Genomic DNA, 17,740 nt, shown 5'->3' on the forward strand with positions numbered 1-17,740 from the left:
CATATTTCATTAACTTTTTCCACTTACTTTCCTTTACATTTCTTAAAACACGTGCCAAAACCAAAATTGACAATTATTAAGGGAAAGAGTGAGTACTGTACATTGAGTCATAAATGGCTTGAATTTTTCATAATGAGATAATTTAGAAAAAATACCAACTTTAAGAAAGATACAGCACAAACCGAAATTTAACCACTGTGTATGATTTTCTTAGAAATTTACCCTTAACTATATTGCGTACATAACTCGGCTAAAAATGCAGTAAATAATTGCATGGTTTGATATTGCCTTGTTGTCTGAAGCCCCAAAAAGTGAAACTAAGCATCATTTCACCTTATGTCAAAGGTCAGCCTGGCTATGAAAAATTAACAAACTCTAATTGGGGATTAATCAACAATAAAAAGACAACTAGTTTATCATACAAGAGAAAGCAACCAGACACGACACAACATGAACAGCTAACCCGAATAAAAAGGGGGGAGGGGGAATGAAGAGTGGAGTGTTTTATTTACAAACCACAATAAAAAATTAGTTTATAATCACAATATAATTCAACAAGGGAAGACTAAAATCACAACAGGGTGAAGAGGAAAAAGGACGGAAAAGAGAAGGGAAAAAAAGAAAAAGAAAAAGAAAAAGAAAAAGAAAAGGGTATAGTACTCCATGCTTGAACATAAAGATACTCAATGTTACTAGTAATGATGTACTGACTTGTGAATATATGTTAAGACCACAAATCTCCTTACGGTCTCCAGAGCTGAGCAGATTTTTTTCAGCTGCTGAGCCTTGTCGGAAAAATCCTTTCAGAGCAGCCTGTTGTTGTAAACATAAACAGAAACACATAATATGGTTCGACTACTAGCCTTCATCAAAATTCCCTCCCCTTGTTGTAAGGCATTTCCTGCACAAATATTTTGAAGGAACAAAAACAGCAACTAAAAGTCAGGCATGTGCTAACCCTAGACACAGAAGGGCGATGAAGATATGAAAAACAAACTTATCATGTATGCATAAATGTGCAAGTACGGTTTCACAAAATGGAAATGGTTGAATTTTTTTTTTCTTCAGCGCTCATGATGCACCATTTCCTTTTTCTAGCAGCTTCATGATTCAAATAATTCAACGGAAAAGAATAAACAGTAAAACATAAACAGCAACTGACAAAGCATATTGATGCAAGGAAATACCACACAGATAAAAGAGCAATAGTATGAAAAAGATAATAAAAGTCTTACTGCTGGATACGTTGGCATGTACAAGACTGGCCGATGTTGTCCAATCATCATCTGCTGCCCATACTGCATCAGATTAGGGTTAGACGTCGGCAGTACCTAGACGGAAGGCAGATTAGGACAACAATTTATAACAAACCTGAGGTCCGTTTGGATGATAGTATGGCTGTGGCAGTGGTGCAGCCTGTGGATTGAACATAATAGGCTGATGTGTAGCAAAAGAAGGTCCAATCTGCTAAAGCACATAACCACCGTAAAACTAAAACACAAGCAATAGTAGTAATAATTCATGCAGCACAAGCAAGGTGCTTTATGGATTAAGAATATTTATTTTTCAATTAATAGCTGTAATTGTAAATAATTGATTTTACAACCTATCTGAGCAAATAAGAAAAATGACAAATGCATTTGTCACAACTTTAATTGCTTGTTCTTTCTTTTCATTCTCTCTCTCTCTTTGTTTCTTTCTTTCTTTCTTTCTTTTCTTTCTTTGTGGGACGAATACCCAATAAGAATTGCAACTTCTACAACTGCTTTTTTTATTGATTGGTTACATTAGCATCTATGAATCCAGATACTACAGCGACAATATACACTGCTTTAAACAACATGCAGACTGCAGAGGAACAGAATCACACTGTTCAAGTTGTAGAAGAAGGTGCAACATTGGCAGAGTATGATTAAACCAACAAGCACTGGAAAATTTCATACTCACCCCAATATTCACAGGCATTCCATGCATCTGAGTCATTGGTGCCACATTAGCTGGATAGTAGAAGGGACCATCAGCAACTGGGGAAGAAGGCCTCATAGACGACTGAGATGGGGTGAAACTCTTTGCATTCGGATTTAACTTAAATTCCTACCAAACAATAAGTGGAGCAAGAAGATAATCAGCATAATTGCAGAGCACGAGTATAACTAAATATTACAAAAGAGGATCTCCATTGTCACTCATCCCACCTTTGCATATGGATTCAGAGATGACTTCTCCGATGACAACGAACCAACAGATGAACTAGATGACAATCCTCGGCTGGCAGAAGTTGAAGCAGCACCTCCACGATCAGAAGTTGATGATGCAGAACTATTGGGCCGGGCAACAAAATGTGCTGCCCCTTGCGTTTTGGGAGGCAATGCACCCTCCGATAGCTCATTACTAGAGCTCGCCTTCTCATCTCCTTCGGCTGATACACGTGATGGATCAAAAGATATAGTATTTGGAGACAAGACAGCGTTAGCAGCGCAACCTTTTTTAAATCTCAGCAATGAATCTGAGTCTTTGAACATAACAATTGATGTTAAAGCCGAATGTAACATAGGACATTATTACCACAACAGAACAAGGAAAATGTATTCTATGTTGCCATAAATTAAGGGAAGAAAATAATGAGGGAAAAATAAAACCATATTTCATAATCTAGTGAACCCTAGAGGACGTTATCCTGTTTCATTCCATTATTCCATGTAGCACATGGGCACGGCAAGGATTTTTCTTCATTAAAAGTTTAAAACACAAGGACAGTTCTATGTGTCGTGTATAAAGCCAAGGTAAATCCTCTCAGAACAAACCAGAAAATGATGGACGAATAAGAAAAACTCTTCCACGCCAAGCAAAGGAAAGAGAACATTTATTTATTGGCCCCTTACTTTCAAATTGAGCAAAGAGAACTGAGTAAATGATAATCTCCAGATAACTATTTTTGACAAACAAAGAAAAACTATGCAGAACAAATATAATCAGGATTAGTAAGACATTTTACATACCATCGGTCTTTGATGATCCACCTCGATCAAGCGACTGCAGGAAAAAGAACTGGTTGTAAGATACCATTTACTCTCAAGTCTCAACAGTCACAAAAATAGGAGACAACTTCAGAGCAGTATAAAAACACTGACCACTGGCTTATCTTTATCATCCTTAACACTACTACTTTCAGCATGTCCAGTATATTGGTTGTCAAGCACCCTGAATGAAAATTAATTCCACTTATCCACTTAGAAAGATTCTTAGATACGATAGATAGCTTAACATCTCAAAGTTAGCAACAGAGTCGGTATGAGAAGTCAGAAACAGAACCTGCTTGCATAAATTCCAGAGGATTCTTTAGGAAGCTGTTCATTCAGTATCTGGGTGCCACGATCCTCGGAGCCTGAATGGTACACATCCCTGCTACTTGACACAGAAGATTGCGCTTCTCCCTACAGCCACAAAAGCAGATAGTGACTAAAACATGTACTTTTCACTGTAAATAAACAATTCGTGATTTAACGAGATTGTAGAACAGTAAATTATAGATATATGCGGAGAAGTATATAGACATAGTAGAGAATAGTCGTAGGTGTAGGTGTATATCATTAGTCAACATAGGCCACATATATATAGTACAAGAGACTAAGCTAGGCTATGTCACATCTCCGATGTGGGACAGAATACATAATATACTTAACACTACTAATATTCTTAACACTCCCCCTCAAGCTTGAAACATCTATATCAATCATGTCCAGCTTGGTACAAAGTTCTCATAAATGTTTTCCCACAACAATTTAATGTAGACATCCGCAGCAATAGCAGTAGTAGTTGAAACTATAGCAGAAGTCACAACTATATGCAGTAGTAGCAGCTGTAGCAAAAGTAGAGCTGCAGGGCAGAGTAGAAGTAGCTGTAGCAGAGTGGCAGAAGTAGCAGATGCACGCTAGTAGTAACAATTGTAGCAGAGTAGCAACTGTAGAGCAGTAGTAGCAGATGCATGGTAGTAGTAACAGATGTAGCAGAGTGGCAACTGTAAAGCAGCAACTGTAGCAGAGGTACGGATGCAGGTAGTAGTAACAGATGTAGCAGAGTGGCAACTGTAAAGCAGCAACTGTAGCAGAGTGGCAGATGCAGAGTGGCAGTAGTAACAGATGTAGCAGAGTGGCAGTAGTAACAGATGTAGCAGAGTGGCAACTGTAAAGCAGCAACTGTAGCAGAGGTACGGATGCAGGTAGTAGTAACAGATGTAGCAGAGTGGCAACTGTAAAGCAGCAACCGTAAAGCAGCAACTGTAGCAGAGGTACGGATGCAGGTAGTAGTATCAGATGTAGAGTAGCAACTGTAGCAGAAGTGGCGGATGCAGGGTAGTAGTTACAGCTGTAGCAGAGTAGCAGCTGCAGGGCAGTAGTAGTAGACATGATAAAATATCATGGAGCAAACTCTAAACTAATCAGTCAGAGTTGCCGTAACCCTAATTCGGGCAGAGCGTCGGTTGGACAAAGTAAAGCAGCAGTAGCGGAAACCCTAATTTTGGCAGAGAAGAGCAGCTGTGCAGTAAGGCAGAGTAGTAGTAGAAACCCAAATTGGGCAGAGTAGAGCAGCAAGAGCAGCTGTGCAATAAGGCAGAGTAGTAGTAGAAACCCAAATTTGGGCAGAGTAGAGCAGCAACACCCTAAACCCCAGTTTGGGCAGAGTAGCGCGGTAGAGCAGAACAAAAAATAATTCAGGTAGAGTGACGGAAGAGCAGAGTGGGGATAGTAGAGCGGGCAGCAGCAGAAACCCTAATTTCTTTAAACCCTAATTTTCTAGAGACGGATTCGAATCCGCTCTGATACCATGTAGAACAGTAAATTATAGATATATGCGGAGAAGTATATAGACATAGTAGAGAATAGTCGTAGGTGTAGGTGTATATCATTAGTCAACATAGGCCACATATATATAGTACAAGAGACTAAGCTAGGCTATGTCACATCTCCGATGTGGGACAAAATACATAATATACTTAACACTACTAATATTCTTAACATACCATGTAGAACAGTAAATTATAGATATATGCGGAGACGTATATAGACATAGTAGAGAATAGTCGTAGGTGTAGGTGTATATCATTAGTCAACATAGGCCACATATATATAGTACAAGAGACTAAGCTAGGCTATGTCACATCTCCGATGTGGGACAGAATACATAATATACTTAACACTACTAATATTCTTAACAGAGATCAACAGAACAAAACAAAAGCTAAGATATAGCTAACTGAAATTAGCCAATTACTCCCTCTGTCCGCGAATAGGAGTCCTGTTTTTCCATTTTAGTCCGTCCGCGAATAGGAGTCCCGGTTCACTTTTATCATAAATGGTAGGAGTAATAGGATCCCACCTTCCACTAACTCATTCCACTCACATTTCATTTAAAATTAATATATACAAGTGGGACCCCTATTCCACTAACTTTTTTTCACCCACTTTTCATAACATTTCTTAAAACCCGTGACGCCCATAAATGGGACTCCTAATGGCAGACGGAGGGAGTACGTAATAAAATATCATAACAAAACTCATAAATGCTTTTTAAAGGTCACCAATCCCTGTTAATGCAGACTTATGCACACATTTAATTGGCTAACCACTATTTGAACAGAAAAAATTATATTTCAAGGCCAAGAAATACAAGAAACAGTGGATAACTTTAAAATGAATCCGGCATTACTTGCTGGTTGTTTCTTCTTTCTATCCCAGCAATCAATACGAAGAACTAAAGAAAGAAGCAACACAAGGTTTTGGAAGAACATGCGTCAGCCAAACAAATAAAATTAGGAAATGATACTAACATGTCTAACTCTATAGAATTAGTTGGCATAACAATGAAGAAAAGCTATTTCCTATTAGAAAGAGAAATTACCAAGGATGGAAATCTTGATGGCATTTGAGCACCATCTCTAGCTTTCCCAGGAAACGTGTCAATTGGAGGTTTGCCAATAACAGGCCTCAAGGAATCACCAAATGTTTCATCATTTCGTGAATCCTGTAATATGTCTTCGATCTCATCATATCCACTGTCATCAACTGACCGAATGACTGAGGAGAATCGTGTTTCTTCATCAAGTTCTACACTTCCATCAAGCTGGCGACCTCTTTCCTGTTGAAAATGATTTAGGATGAAGGAATCAGGAAATCGACTAGGAAAACTAAATACCAAAAGATAGTGATCAAAACTTAAGCTAACCTCTGCTAAATGAAGATCACCGGTATCCTCACCCTCAATCTCTCTAGCTATCCGCATAGCTTCTTTCTCCAATTCTCTCATTTGAGGACCTTTCTCAAGCTTTGTTGTGTAAAGTTCCTCGTTGAAGGTGCTCTTAACTCCAAATAAAGTTGCATTCGCTTCAAATTGATCCCAGCCCCTGATGGGAAAAGAAAGGTATTGGAACATCAAAACAGCACCAATTACAAAGATGTTGAGCACCAAACCAAGGATTTCTATTATTGTAAAACGATTCTTGCAGACAGTCAAAACAATAGCATTAGATATTAGTGTAACAACTAATTCATCACTTACTATGAAAAACTATGCGAGGCCAAAACCATTTGCTACAAGCACTAGCAAATTTAATTTTGCACACACTATCATATGATTCATAACTAGTCATTATTTATCATCACCAAATTAAAATTTCTGAGGATAAATATGATTCTCCAACCTTTTCCAAGGACTATCAAATATGTTCTCAAGATCAGGGTAACTTGGATTGTTTTCATCAGGGATCCAGCGCTCCAATTCTCTACCCAAGTCAACATGCCGGGACTGTGATATGCAGGAATCTGTTAATAGCTCCTGCTGCCTTTCATATTGCAGCTCATTTGATAATCCATCCCTCATTACAGGCACTCCCTGTTCAACTCCAACATAACAGCCACTTAATCACAGTTTCTGAACATACACATTCTATCCAATCACATTCATCTATGTAGAAACCTAAATAGGCATTAACAATATAAGAAACGATACATCTATGACAGGCAACACAAACACACCTTTGCTATCACTTGTATGAGATCGTTAGCTGGTATAATCAGTGTCTTTGGAGAAGGATTGCTAAGAGCATCGGAAATATCTTTTTTTCCTTGAGAACCATCTTTAATCAGGTGAGCCATCTTCAGAACAATTCCTGCACCAGAGGAAGGCATCTAGTTAATAAATAGTGCACTCTAATGACTATGCATAGTTCAAAATAAAGGTTCCTTAAGCAAGAGTATTTTCCATGCTAAAACATTTTTCTAACATACCGAAATCCTCTGCATTTGTTGCATGAAATATTCCAGAAAACACAGATCCATCCATCACCTGGACTTCCACTTGGTGTCCAATGAGACATGCAGTTAAATATATCAACCTATCGCGTGAAGGTGACTCAAGTATCCCTCCTTTACCTAAAACCAAATGAGTTAGAATTTCGAAATAGATATATATCTTATAGAAACCAAAAGGATAGAATGATTACCAGAACTAGTCCTGCTATAGTTTGCTTTCCCGGTATGAAATTTACTGTCAGACCTAGCTGCAGAATCTTTTTCAACTTTACGGCGACCATATCCATTCGCTGAAGATCTGGACTGCACAGCTTGCTGCATATTCATCTTTAATGATGAGCTCGAGAATAGGCAGATGACTCACCCTGGTTCAGAAAATAGCTGACAAGGTAGCATGTCATACAAATAGAAAGTCTCTGACAAGGAACAAAATAAAGGAGAATGAAATAAAACTGAGTGCATAAGGTCTGCCAACAATTTCCTACAAAAAATTCAGACGGCCTAAGAGCATGTACCATCAATCCCCCTAGAGCAGCAAGGCTACAAATAGTCCATTACTATCTATATCCATCATCTATCTTATAGAAATTGAAACAAAGCTTATGTGGTTATAAATTAACTATATATTACAATTTACAAGCAAGGGGAGCTTGTTCATTTGTGTAGGGCTAAGAAGTACGAGTTCAGCAAAATGTCTCAATTCTCCAATGTAAACTGAACCTAGGCCGTGAAAATAAGGATGATACTCATTCTTTTGAAATTTTGGATGGATCAGAATGGCTGCATGTATAACAGAAGATCCAATTAATAACATTGTGAGCATCCAAGATCCAAATAAAGAGAAAATAATTAAATAAGTGATCATATGATGGCATAAAACATGCTTCTTGGGACTTGGGAGTGAACTCATCTTACTTGTACCCTAATTTAGCCTAATGCTTCTACAAACATCAATCTTTAAATTATTGTTGGTGACCCATGGGTTCTAGGATCTGTCATCGTAATTTGAAGGCATTCGATTACACAATGACAGTAACAAGATACCCTGCAGTTTAATAGTAGTACCAAAATTGAACTAAGGAATTACACAAATTCTAAGGCCCAGAGACCTTTGGTCTTAAAAAATGTCCAGAGGACAGCAATACTCACTATAATTGTCATAAACATAATGGATCACATAGAAGACAGAATATATCCATGTACGTGTAGATCACAAAAGTTTTACAGTAGTATCATTCCTTTAGTAACCACATGAAAGTCGAACAAAGATCTAACATTGATTTCAGGGAAGTGCATTTTCCAAGAGATGCAATAATTTACCACTAATCAATCAGGTGGACATTCCTAAAGTTTGTTCTAGCATGGCAATGACATACACATAAAAACACGCTACAAGAGCTTGAATTGTTCGATGACAACCCAGATCATCAAAAAGAATCCTCAAGAAAGTCTAGTACCAAAGGATTAATAAAAAATGGGCACCTATCTGCTGCACCACGAGCTTGAATTAAGTTACTTCCAACTCATTAGTCACCAACAACAACAACAAAAAAAAAAAAAAAAAAAGTTTCTAGCACCCCAACACCAATGATAAAAAAAAATGAAAGAGAAATTCAATAAACAAAAGCACACAAGCTGCCCAAGTTGAACACAGAGAGAAAATACAAACAAAATACATTACAAGTTCACCGCAATTATACTCACAAGCGCCATTTAACCAAGGTTCAGCAGCGAAAAGAAAAGGAAGACAATCAACTAAGTAGAACTTCCAGTACGGGAAGAAGGGGGCCAAAATTGTAAAAACCCTAGAAAAATTTATTCTCGAAAACCCTATGATCCGAACAATTATATGAATATATAAAAATTGCATGCAGAAGGCGACGAAAGATGCTCACAGTTGATAGGGGAAAGAGAGCGAGAGAAGGTGTGATCTGAGAGAGAGAGGGTTAGATCGAAGTAGTTCCAAGCTGAGAATTGGGAATACTTCGCCGGATCGGAATCAGACTTGATGAGCTGAATCTAGTTAATCATCGCCTATTATATTGTGCGGGTTTTGTTTGGTGCTAATTAACCCGACCCGATTATAATTGGGTTTCTTTGTTTTTTCGAAAATGTTTTGCCTTTTCCCATCTGAGCTAAAGAAAATATTTCTGGAATATTTTCTGAACTGAGATAAAATTAGTCATTAAAATCTTCTAGTATAAAGGATACCCAAAATTATATAAAAATAAATACTCTTAATTTTATATTACATTCTTGGTGGCTTTTGTTTTAGTTCATTTTTCCTTTCTTTTTTCTTTATTTTTATTCTTTCTTTCTTTTTCTTTCCAAAATATGTACTATGAAATTGAATTAATTATAAAAATCTAAAAGTAGCAATAATTTGTTTAAAAAGGGATACTATGTTGGTTTTGCATTACCATGAGTACACTTCGAACTTAATCATTACTTTAAAAGATGGTTTAACGTTAACTTCTATAATAATCAATAATGCTATTGTATTTACAAATATAAATCTTATCAATAATGTTATTGCGATAGAAACTGGTATGTGGTAGTGAAACACGTATATGTGAGGCAAATTCGGTTGCAGATTATTTAGCAAGTGGGTCTTCTTGTCGGGATACAAATTTGTATTTGCATGATGAGCCACCAATTGGGGTACGAAACTTATTATTGAACGATAGTTTGGGAATTGCATATATTCGAGCTGGATAGGCTGCAGTATTTTCTTAAGGGCTCTGTCCTCTCTTGTTAAAAAAAAAAGTGCTTCAGACGTGATTTTAAAACCTATACAACAAAATAAAAGGGAAGACTTAATCAATTCACATATAGAGTTCTTGATTGCTAAGCATAGTCCTATGTACAATGCCATAATGCTTGATTTGGAATTATTCGACATTATAGGTATGCTTATCAGGATTTAAGAAAAATTTCTTTTTAGAAAAGAAAAATAAGTATGTGAATTTGGTTGCTCAATGTCAAGGGGATAGCCGAACCCGAGAGCCTTGGATCGATTAGGGCCAGGCAAGGACGAGGCGAGAGATCAGAAGATAGAGGAACATCAGACGGTGCCACCCGACAACTGAGTGGGAGCCTTTGAAATCCACAAGCTTGGATCATTTTATACTAAATTTTTCGTCCAATGTTTATCTATATCTACTTGTATTTGATAAGGACCTGTTTGATAAGTGATGTGGGATATGCTTAGGTTAGTTAGTGACCAAAATTTAGGACCAAGTTAGGGAAATATATGATTTTAATAACACATGTTTGATATCCTAGTTAATTTATTTTTTTTTTCTAATAAGCCCACTTTGTTTGATAGGAAAGTTACGAAAACAGAAATAAATATGCAATGACAAATTTGTCCTAATTAAATTCAATTATTTCTTAAATTTTCCATGCTGCATTGACCTAATTAAATCTTATTTCCAATACAATCTAGGTGGGAACAAAAAAAATATCACATTTGACTCTCTTTTTTCCCTCCTTATTTCTCACGGCGACTTGCTCCATAATAGTGTCATGTAAAACGTTAATAACTCGCCTATATATTGGACCGTAATTTACTTATAAATGATTTAACTTCTCACAGATATAAGGCAAACATATACAAAATTACAAAAATTTACTATGATAAGTTTTTAAATGCCAATCATCATATTCCTGAATTATGCACAATAGATTGTTGGGTGTATGAATACAAAAACAAACAAGATAAACCAAATTATTGAAAAACTAATGCTTTAATATTTGCACAAAGAAATAGAACAGTGCACACTTGTGGAAGGAAGATAATGAGTTCACCTCAATTGTGAGAAACCTTTAAACAAATCCTAGAGAAGAAAGTACGTAATCACACATATAGGGTTTATAGCAACAAATAGAACTCTTCAAAAACCTATGAGAAGAAAGTTGTTCCAAATCAAACAAATTCATCGGTTTTATTGAATTGAAGGAAACAAATAAAAGTAATATCATAACAAGAAGGCCACAAATTGAATAGCTCACAAAGAATTTTATTATTTTTTTTTTAAAAAAAAAGGAGAGAAAGATTTGGTGATGAATGAACACCGAATGGAAATGTTGGCAATGAACTTTGGATTTGCTTGTTCATTTTAATGCAAATTTACTTGGAGGAAAAGTTGATACAGATTTACTTGGAGAAAGATTGAGGATATGAAGGGGAAATTATTTCTTTTCTAGGTAAACAAATTAAGTGAGATATGCTATCCGACCAAATTTGTGAGATACATATCACAGTATTTTGGGGGTAAATCTGCGGGCTCGGATGGGCCATGGAGATAAACAAGGGCCGAGATGGTAACTTAAATACGATAACAAACACTTGGAAATGACTATATAAATATCTATATCTAGACATTATTATAAATAACTCATTTGGATCATTTTATACTAAGTTTTTGCCCAATGTTTTTCTCTTTCCACTTGTATTTCATATATAGACGTGTTTGATAAGATAGTAATACCAAGAATGATAATTGTATATGGACATTTCTAATTGTTTGATATCACATGTAAAGCTTAACTCAAAGCCCAACATAAGACAATGACTAGCCTCAATCTTGCGGAAATTATAAGTCAAGGCACTGTTATCTAATATTCTAATTACACAAATCCAAATAATTTCTTTTCTATCAAACAACAACGAAAAACTCTTATCCATGCATATTTTGACACGAAGTCCACATTTCTTGTTCAGGTATCTTTTTATATTTCGTCTTTTCAATCAAACTAGTATATACTATAAATAGCTCATTGGGATTATTTTATAATGAGTTTTGAGATGAATGTTTGGACTCTTTGAGAGTTTTTTCTCCCTGTTAGATTGCCAACTTGCCATGGATTGTCATCTTTCTTTTAGGTGAAAGTTCATTGGTCAGATTTTCCACCTCACGCACATTCTCAATTCATTTCCTTCCATCAATTTTCTTTAGATCTAGATTTTCGTGGGTTAGATCTTAGAGTGAACTTCAAAGTGGTATATGTACTTTTTTGGATCCTTGAAGTAGGAAAAATCACGTTCCAAGTACCTGAACATTAAAGATCACATTTGAAATGCTTCAACTGACTATTTTGCCCTTGAAGGCATGAAAGGTGTATATATCATTTTATTTATCACTTTCTTACACAATTCTTATTCAAGAAGTTAATAAATGTCAACTTTTTCATCATTATATTATTTTTTCCAATCATTATTTAGTTTAAATACTTAACTCACTAATAACATCTTGACTTATGACAAGTTTCTCAGACAAAAATATGCATCTTCGAAAAGAAAATAGTTACCATTATTGATACCATGAAAATATGATTTTTAGCACTTAGGAGCAAACTCCAATTTTTTAGGGACCAATTTTGAAGTTAAGTCTAGATCTTATCCTTTTAGTGTTAATTAAGTTAGATTACATGAGAACAAATTTTGGGCAAACACAATTGTAGATCTCCTCAGGAACATTCACATATTCGAGACATCATAATGGGGTTCAAACCAAATTTCTTCCAATAAAAATGGGTAAATACAGAAGAATTGTTAGAAGACTAGGACAAGCAAGCATGCGCAAATAACCAAGATTAAGATCAGATTTCAACAAAAGAATTTGCTCAGTGCATATCCAACAACTAATTTCAGGACATTAGTCAAAAATAAACAATTAAACCAAACTTATTAATGAGTAAAAAGTGTAATTTTGTTTAGACTTTTGAAAAAAAAAAAGTGTATATAATCAACTTATTAATGAGTAAAATGAGTACATTATATACATTAGTAACTTACAACTTTAGCTTAATCTTTTGAGACCACTCGAATATATCCGAGTAGACACGATCGCCCCCGAGCTGGTCTCCGGTGGCACCGGCCGCGACCCTCATGATGTCCTCAATCAAGGCAAAGTTCCCCATGATATCAACATGGGCGCCACTCTGCGTGCCCCGGCCCTCGAGAAAGTTAGCCGGAGGGGCGTGTTCGTACTCCCTCACAAAGTTCTTCATCCCCGACGGGTTAAACCTTGTTGTCCCACGCCACCCCTTAGCACTCATGAAGCCGGCGCTCAACACGGGCACCGTCTCGTCCCCATCCACACTCAAAACACCATCCTTCAAGCACATATCTTCTTCTTCTTCTTCTTCTTCTTCCTCGCTTGCGGACGTGTCAATCCGGAAAGGAATGTGGCATTCTGCCCAAGGAGCCTCCATGTAGATGTAGGCTCGTTCTGTCGGAATGCCAACTCCATACATGGCAAAGATCTCCATGTCCGGAGCATTAGGCAACCTGCCAAGAAACAACATTTTTATACGTAACAACAAATTTGATGATTGACATCCTTACCTCGTCTCCAACGGATTCGACCAATACTTGTAGTGCAAATACTTGGGATCATCCAGATCATCCGCTATCCCATACGAGAAGTGAGCACTGCCACGCGCCATCATTTTTGGGGCAACGAAGCTCAAGAGATCGACCAGATCTCCAGCAGTGTAAGCTTTGTACTCAGCAACAGCTTTGATGCCTCCAAATCCCATCTCTTGGTACTCTGTCCATACATCAATGCACGTGTCATTCGCCATGTTCCTCCCCTTCACAGCACCCTGCACGAACAAACGAGTCATTCATGATCTTCGCAACACGAGTTTCTTTGCTACATTTCTTAACATGATTGATTCTTATGATTCCCAAACACTCAAAATTCATAAACAAGGAAAACTGTTAGATGTTTTCAGCAATTATCATTGAGATAAATCAAAAATCTAACCCGAAAATTAACTCTATTGATCTGAGATGAATCTGCCTCAGCAATGTCTTTTCCAAATGATATGATCCGTCCATAATGCTTGCGTTTTCGTTTTGTTTCCGAGCTCACATCTATAGCCTCTTCAGTGGCATTTAGCCTCCGTTTGCTAGGTAAGTAGTCATCCTCGGGCGAGGAATCAAGATCGCCCCAAATGGTGTCTCCGCCTTTAGGTATCATCGACATGGTTGAGTCCCAAGTCCTCGTCATCTTCATCAGATGCTGCAGTGTTTGAATACGAAACAAATCTTGATCCAAAACGCCCGGTGCTATCGCCCTAGCACACAATCCAGTAGCTTCATTTTCAAGCTACAAACAAAAGGCATTAGAATTATATGCATGAGTGAAAAGTACCTAGCAACCGCAATATCCTTTGCTTCCGCGGAGAAAAGGCCAGAAACAGCTTTTGGAACGCCTAATAATGGTCCGCCAATGTTCATCACGGCCTTGATATGCTTAGCGCACCAATCCGTCCCACCCCCTCCCCCCATGGGAGCAGGTGCCTCAACCCACTTCATAAAGTGCAAAAAATACAAAACTCCCATCGAATGAGGGATGATGACGGCCTTGTTGCCACCGTTGGTGGAAACCATCAGTTCTATGTTACTCTTTATCCGACTCAGTGACTGGTCGCGCACCTGAAAATAGATAGGCAAAGCTCGTGTTAAAAATGAAGGGCGCATATCTTGGGAGGTGGATAAGCGCATACCTCTGTGTTCTGAAACGAGAGTCTCCAATCATATGAGGCCATGTACATGGTCTTCTCCTCGTATCCAATCTGAGCAAGGTTTTCAATTAGAACCGCCCACACGAAGTATCCTGGTGCAAAGTAATCTGCAGCTACAAGGCCTGTCACAGGCCTGACCCTCACACCAGGTGGATCCAAACCGGTCTCATTGTCCAACGACATGTGCTCCTCCCAACACAAAGGTCTGCAGGTTATGCCATCAGTAATACATGTGTCCATACAAGATGTACAAACAAAAAGCATTTCTGTGCCTAGATTTGATGCACTACTACAAAATGTGCCAATTGGCCATGTATATAAATGTTGCATATTTTGTACCAAAAACTATATAAATCAAACCTCCTCCCTAGATGAAAAGACTACCAAAATAAGGATTTCTAGAATGTTTTTGAAATATGTAATGTACATTACAAGTATGCTAAGGAAACGACGTTGCTTTTCCAAAAGGATGGAAATCAAAATCAGAACAGAATAGCAAAAAAGTTACACAAACAAACTTGTGTTTAAGATTTCAGCAGCGAAAAGGGTTCCTAAATTATACTCCCTCCGATCTATGGTAGTGTAATCATTTTGCCACTTTGGTACGTTCCATAGTAATAGAGTCAATGTCTCTACCTTTTTTATTTCCTACTTTATTAATTATTCCTTTACTTAACTCACATAATTTTTCTTAAATCACATGCAGAAAAGAAACGCCTCCACTACTGTGGAAAAAGAGGGAGTAGTAGCTATTCGTAGCACAAGGTTTCTATAGAACTAAAAGCAAGTAACAGATAAATTTCCTTGTGTCAAGCATTTCCTACCAAATATTGATTTTTTTCCACCAAATCAAATAACAGTTGGAACATCCTCCAATACACATTCCATTACACCATCATGGACAAACAACCAATCTCAATCTTCCAAAAACTTCAAGAAGAAGTACACACACACACTAAATCATTCAAGTGATCACACCATGCCAAACTTGAGCCCCAAAAACACACATAATGTAGCAAAAAACATAAAGTGAAAATTCCCATGCACATTGGAAGCACCAAGCAATACAATACCTCTTGTAAACAGAACCAAATGTGCCTCCCCACAGCCTCTTCCGAAACAGCCCCTGAGCACACTGATGCCCCTCCCACAGCTCCAATCCTGCGGTCACAATCCCGGGCACAAAAACCACGGGATGCTTCGCAGCCAGCCCCTCCTTCCGCAGCTTGAGCCCGGGAGGGTCAGGCGGGGGTCCCGTTATCGCCTCGGTAACATACTGAGGAAAAGAGGAAGGCATCAAGTTATACAAGAAGAGTAGCATCCACCACGCAACGCACACGCACCCAATAAACCAGCAGCAGTTGTCCAAGCAAGACCACTTCTTCTTCTCCGCTCTCCGCTGCTCCGGCTTCTTCTTCTCCTCCTCCTCCTCCTCCGGGTCGGCCGGCTTCCCCGGCTCATGATCCTGCCCGCCCCTTCTCCTCCTCCTCAGCAGCGACATGATCCTGGTCAAGACACTTGTTCTAGTTGCTAGAAGGAGCTAGAGAAGAGGAGAGAGAGAGAGAGAATTTGTGTGACGTGGTATGTGTTTAGTAGTAATTGAATTTGGATCTCTTCAAAGTATGGAGTATTTTCGATATGAAATCATGGGCTCATTTGTTGTCGTTGTCGTTGTCGTTTCTTTATTTTACATGAATTTTGAGACTATAAATAACAACCAACCAAATTGTATATTTTGTTTGCTTGGTTTATGCCAGCCATTCATCTTTGATAGGAGTAACTTTTATTTTGTGCCTCTCTATATTTTCAACACTTGGACAAATTAGTTTCTTGTTTTAAGGTTGAACAAATTTGTTTAGTGTAATTAAATTATTTTCTCATATATTAGAGATTCCATTATTGGTCTTTCATATTTTTCTTCAACGTGTACGGTAAAAATAAAATTATAAGGACTAATTATAGTTTACTAACGAAAAACTTGTGCTTGTTTGATTTTTTATTACCTTAGCTTCGAATTAAATTATCTAGACTTTGCAAAATTGTGTCATGCGTTCAAAAGTTTTGACATCAAAAATTTGAATATGATGACTCGTAAAGCATGTTTCTCAAATTAGAGATAATTAGGAAAGAATTACTATACTATAGGACAGTGCCGCACATAGAATTTCTTATTTAGAATATTATTCGTTAACAAATTAAATAAAATTAATAATACTATACATCTTGAATTTCTTGCTCATGAACACTAGTACTCCATATTTCTTCCTCATGAAAAGAATGATATATAACCATCATAAAATATAATCCAACACGAGTACTCGGAAAAAAATCATAGCATCATTAAACAATGACGACAATTTAACGTAATCAAAGCTTCATAATTCTCAAATCATCAACTATTCTGATAATTCTATTTGTATTAACAATTCTGTCGATTTAAGAGGGGATACATAGATACATTAAAATTATATAAGAAGAATGGATAATAATGTACTAATATAAATATTATTTTAAAAAATAGAGTACAGTAATATCCCTTGTCACAGCAAGGTGCATTCGCCCCCACGACACAAGAAACATGTTTTTTTTCTATAACCTTGCCAAAATTATAACGTCAATGGATTTGTACAGAGTCAATAGTCAAACAATTTTACAAAATTCATGCTATTTATAAAGTACATTGAATTTGCAGTAATAGATGAAATAAATGTTATTCAAATCATAAACTATTCAAATTTGAAATAGTATATGCCCAGAACATCATTAAATATATTGCGTCGAAAATTAGGTTCACTTTAATTATTGAGATCCACGTTAAATGATTTTCGTAGAAGATGCCACTTTCTAAACTTATTACGCAGTAAGGGACCCATGGATCAATAAATTTTATGCAA

The 17,740-nt window shown here is 37.1% G+C and overlaps 2 protein-coding genes across 5 annotated transcripts; both read right to left on the reverse strand.

The window, feature by feature from the left end:
* Positions 1-488: 488 nt before the first annotated feature.
* Positions 489-9,322, reverse strand: LOC125188618 (polyadenylate-binding protein-interacting protein 4-like). Of its 3 annotated transcripts, none has more exons than XM_048085570.1 (15): positions 9,203-9,322; positions 7,499-7,688; positions 7,284-7,427; positions 7,032-7,165; positions 6,698-6,888; positions 6,223-6,400; positions 5,899-6,135; positions 3,313-3,434; positions 3,132-3,201; positions 3,000-3,033; positions 2,196-2,419; positions 1,948-2,094; positions 1,372-1,416; positions 1,236-1,298; positions 489-901 (listed from the first exon to the last, which is right to left on the reverse strand). In XM_048085570.1, exons 2-15 carry the CDS (start codon positions 7,632-7,634, stop codon positions 869-871), a joined length of 1,758 nt encoding a protein of 585 aa, XP_047941527.1. In that variant the 5' UTR covers positions 7,635-7,688; positions 9,203-9,322; the 3' UTR covers positions 489-868. The 3 variants fall into 3 exon arrangements, with proteins under 3 accessions (XP_047941527.1, XP_047941526.1, XP_047941524.1); XM_048085569.1 differs by having other exon boundaries at positions 1,372-1,464; XM_048085567.1 differs by having other exon boundaries at positions 1,372-1,467.
* Positions 9,323-13,039: 3,717 nt separating this feature from the next.
* LOC125186420 (phospholipid:diacylglycerol acyltransferase 1-like) lies at positions 13,040-16,479 on the reverse strand. 2 transcript variants are annotated; one of them, XM_048082781.1, is made up of 7 exons: positions 16,190-16,329; positions 15,920-16,122; positions 14,829-15,051; positions 14,474-14,757; positions 14,084-14,396; positions 13,660-13,919; positions 13,040-13,602 (listed from the first exon to the last, which is right to left on the reverse strand). In XM_048082781.1, the coding sequence occupies exons 3-7, from the start codon at positions 15,027-15,029 to the stop codon at positions 13,104-13,106; spliced, it is 1,557 nt and encodes a 518-aa protein (XP_047938738.1). In that variant the 5' UTR covers positions 15,030-15,051; positions 15,920-16,122; positions 16,190-16,329; the 3' UTR covers positions 13,040-13,103. The 2 variants fall into 2 exon arrangements, with proteins under 2 accessions (XP_047938738.1, XP_047938737.1); XM_048082780.1 differs by having other exon boundaries at positions 15,920-16,479.
* Between the last annotated feature and the right edge of the window lie 1,261 nt (positions 16,480-17,740).

Source organism: Salvia hispanica, chromosome 5 (assembly GCF_023119035.1).
Source record: "Salvia hispanica cultivar TCC Black 2014 chromosome 5, UniMelb_Shisp_WGS_1.0, whole genome shotgun sequence".
In the NCBI taxonomy this organism is placed as follows: Eukaryota; Viridiplantae; Streptophyta; class Magnoliopsida; order Lamiales; family Lamiaceae; genus Salvia; species Salvia hispanica.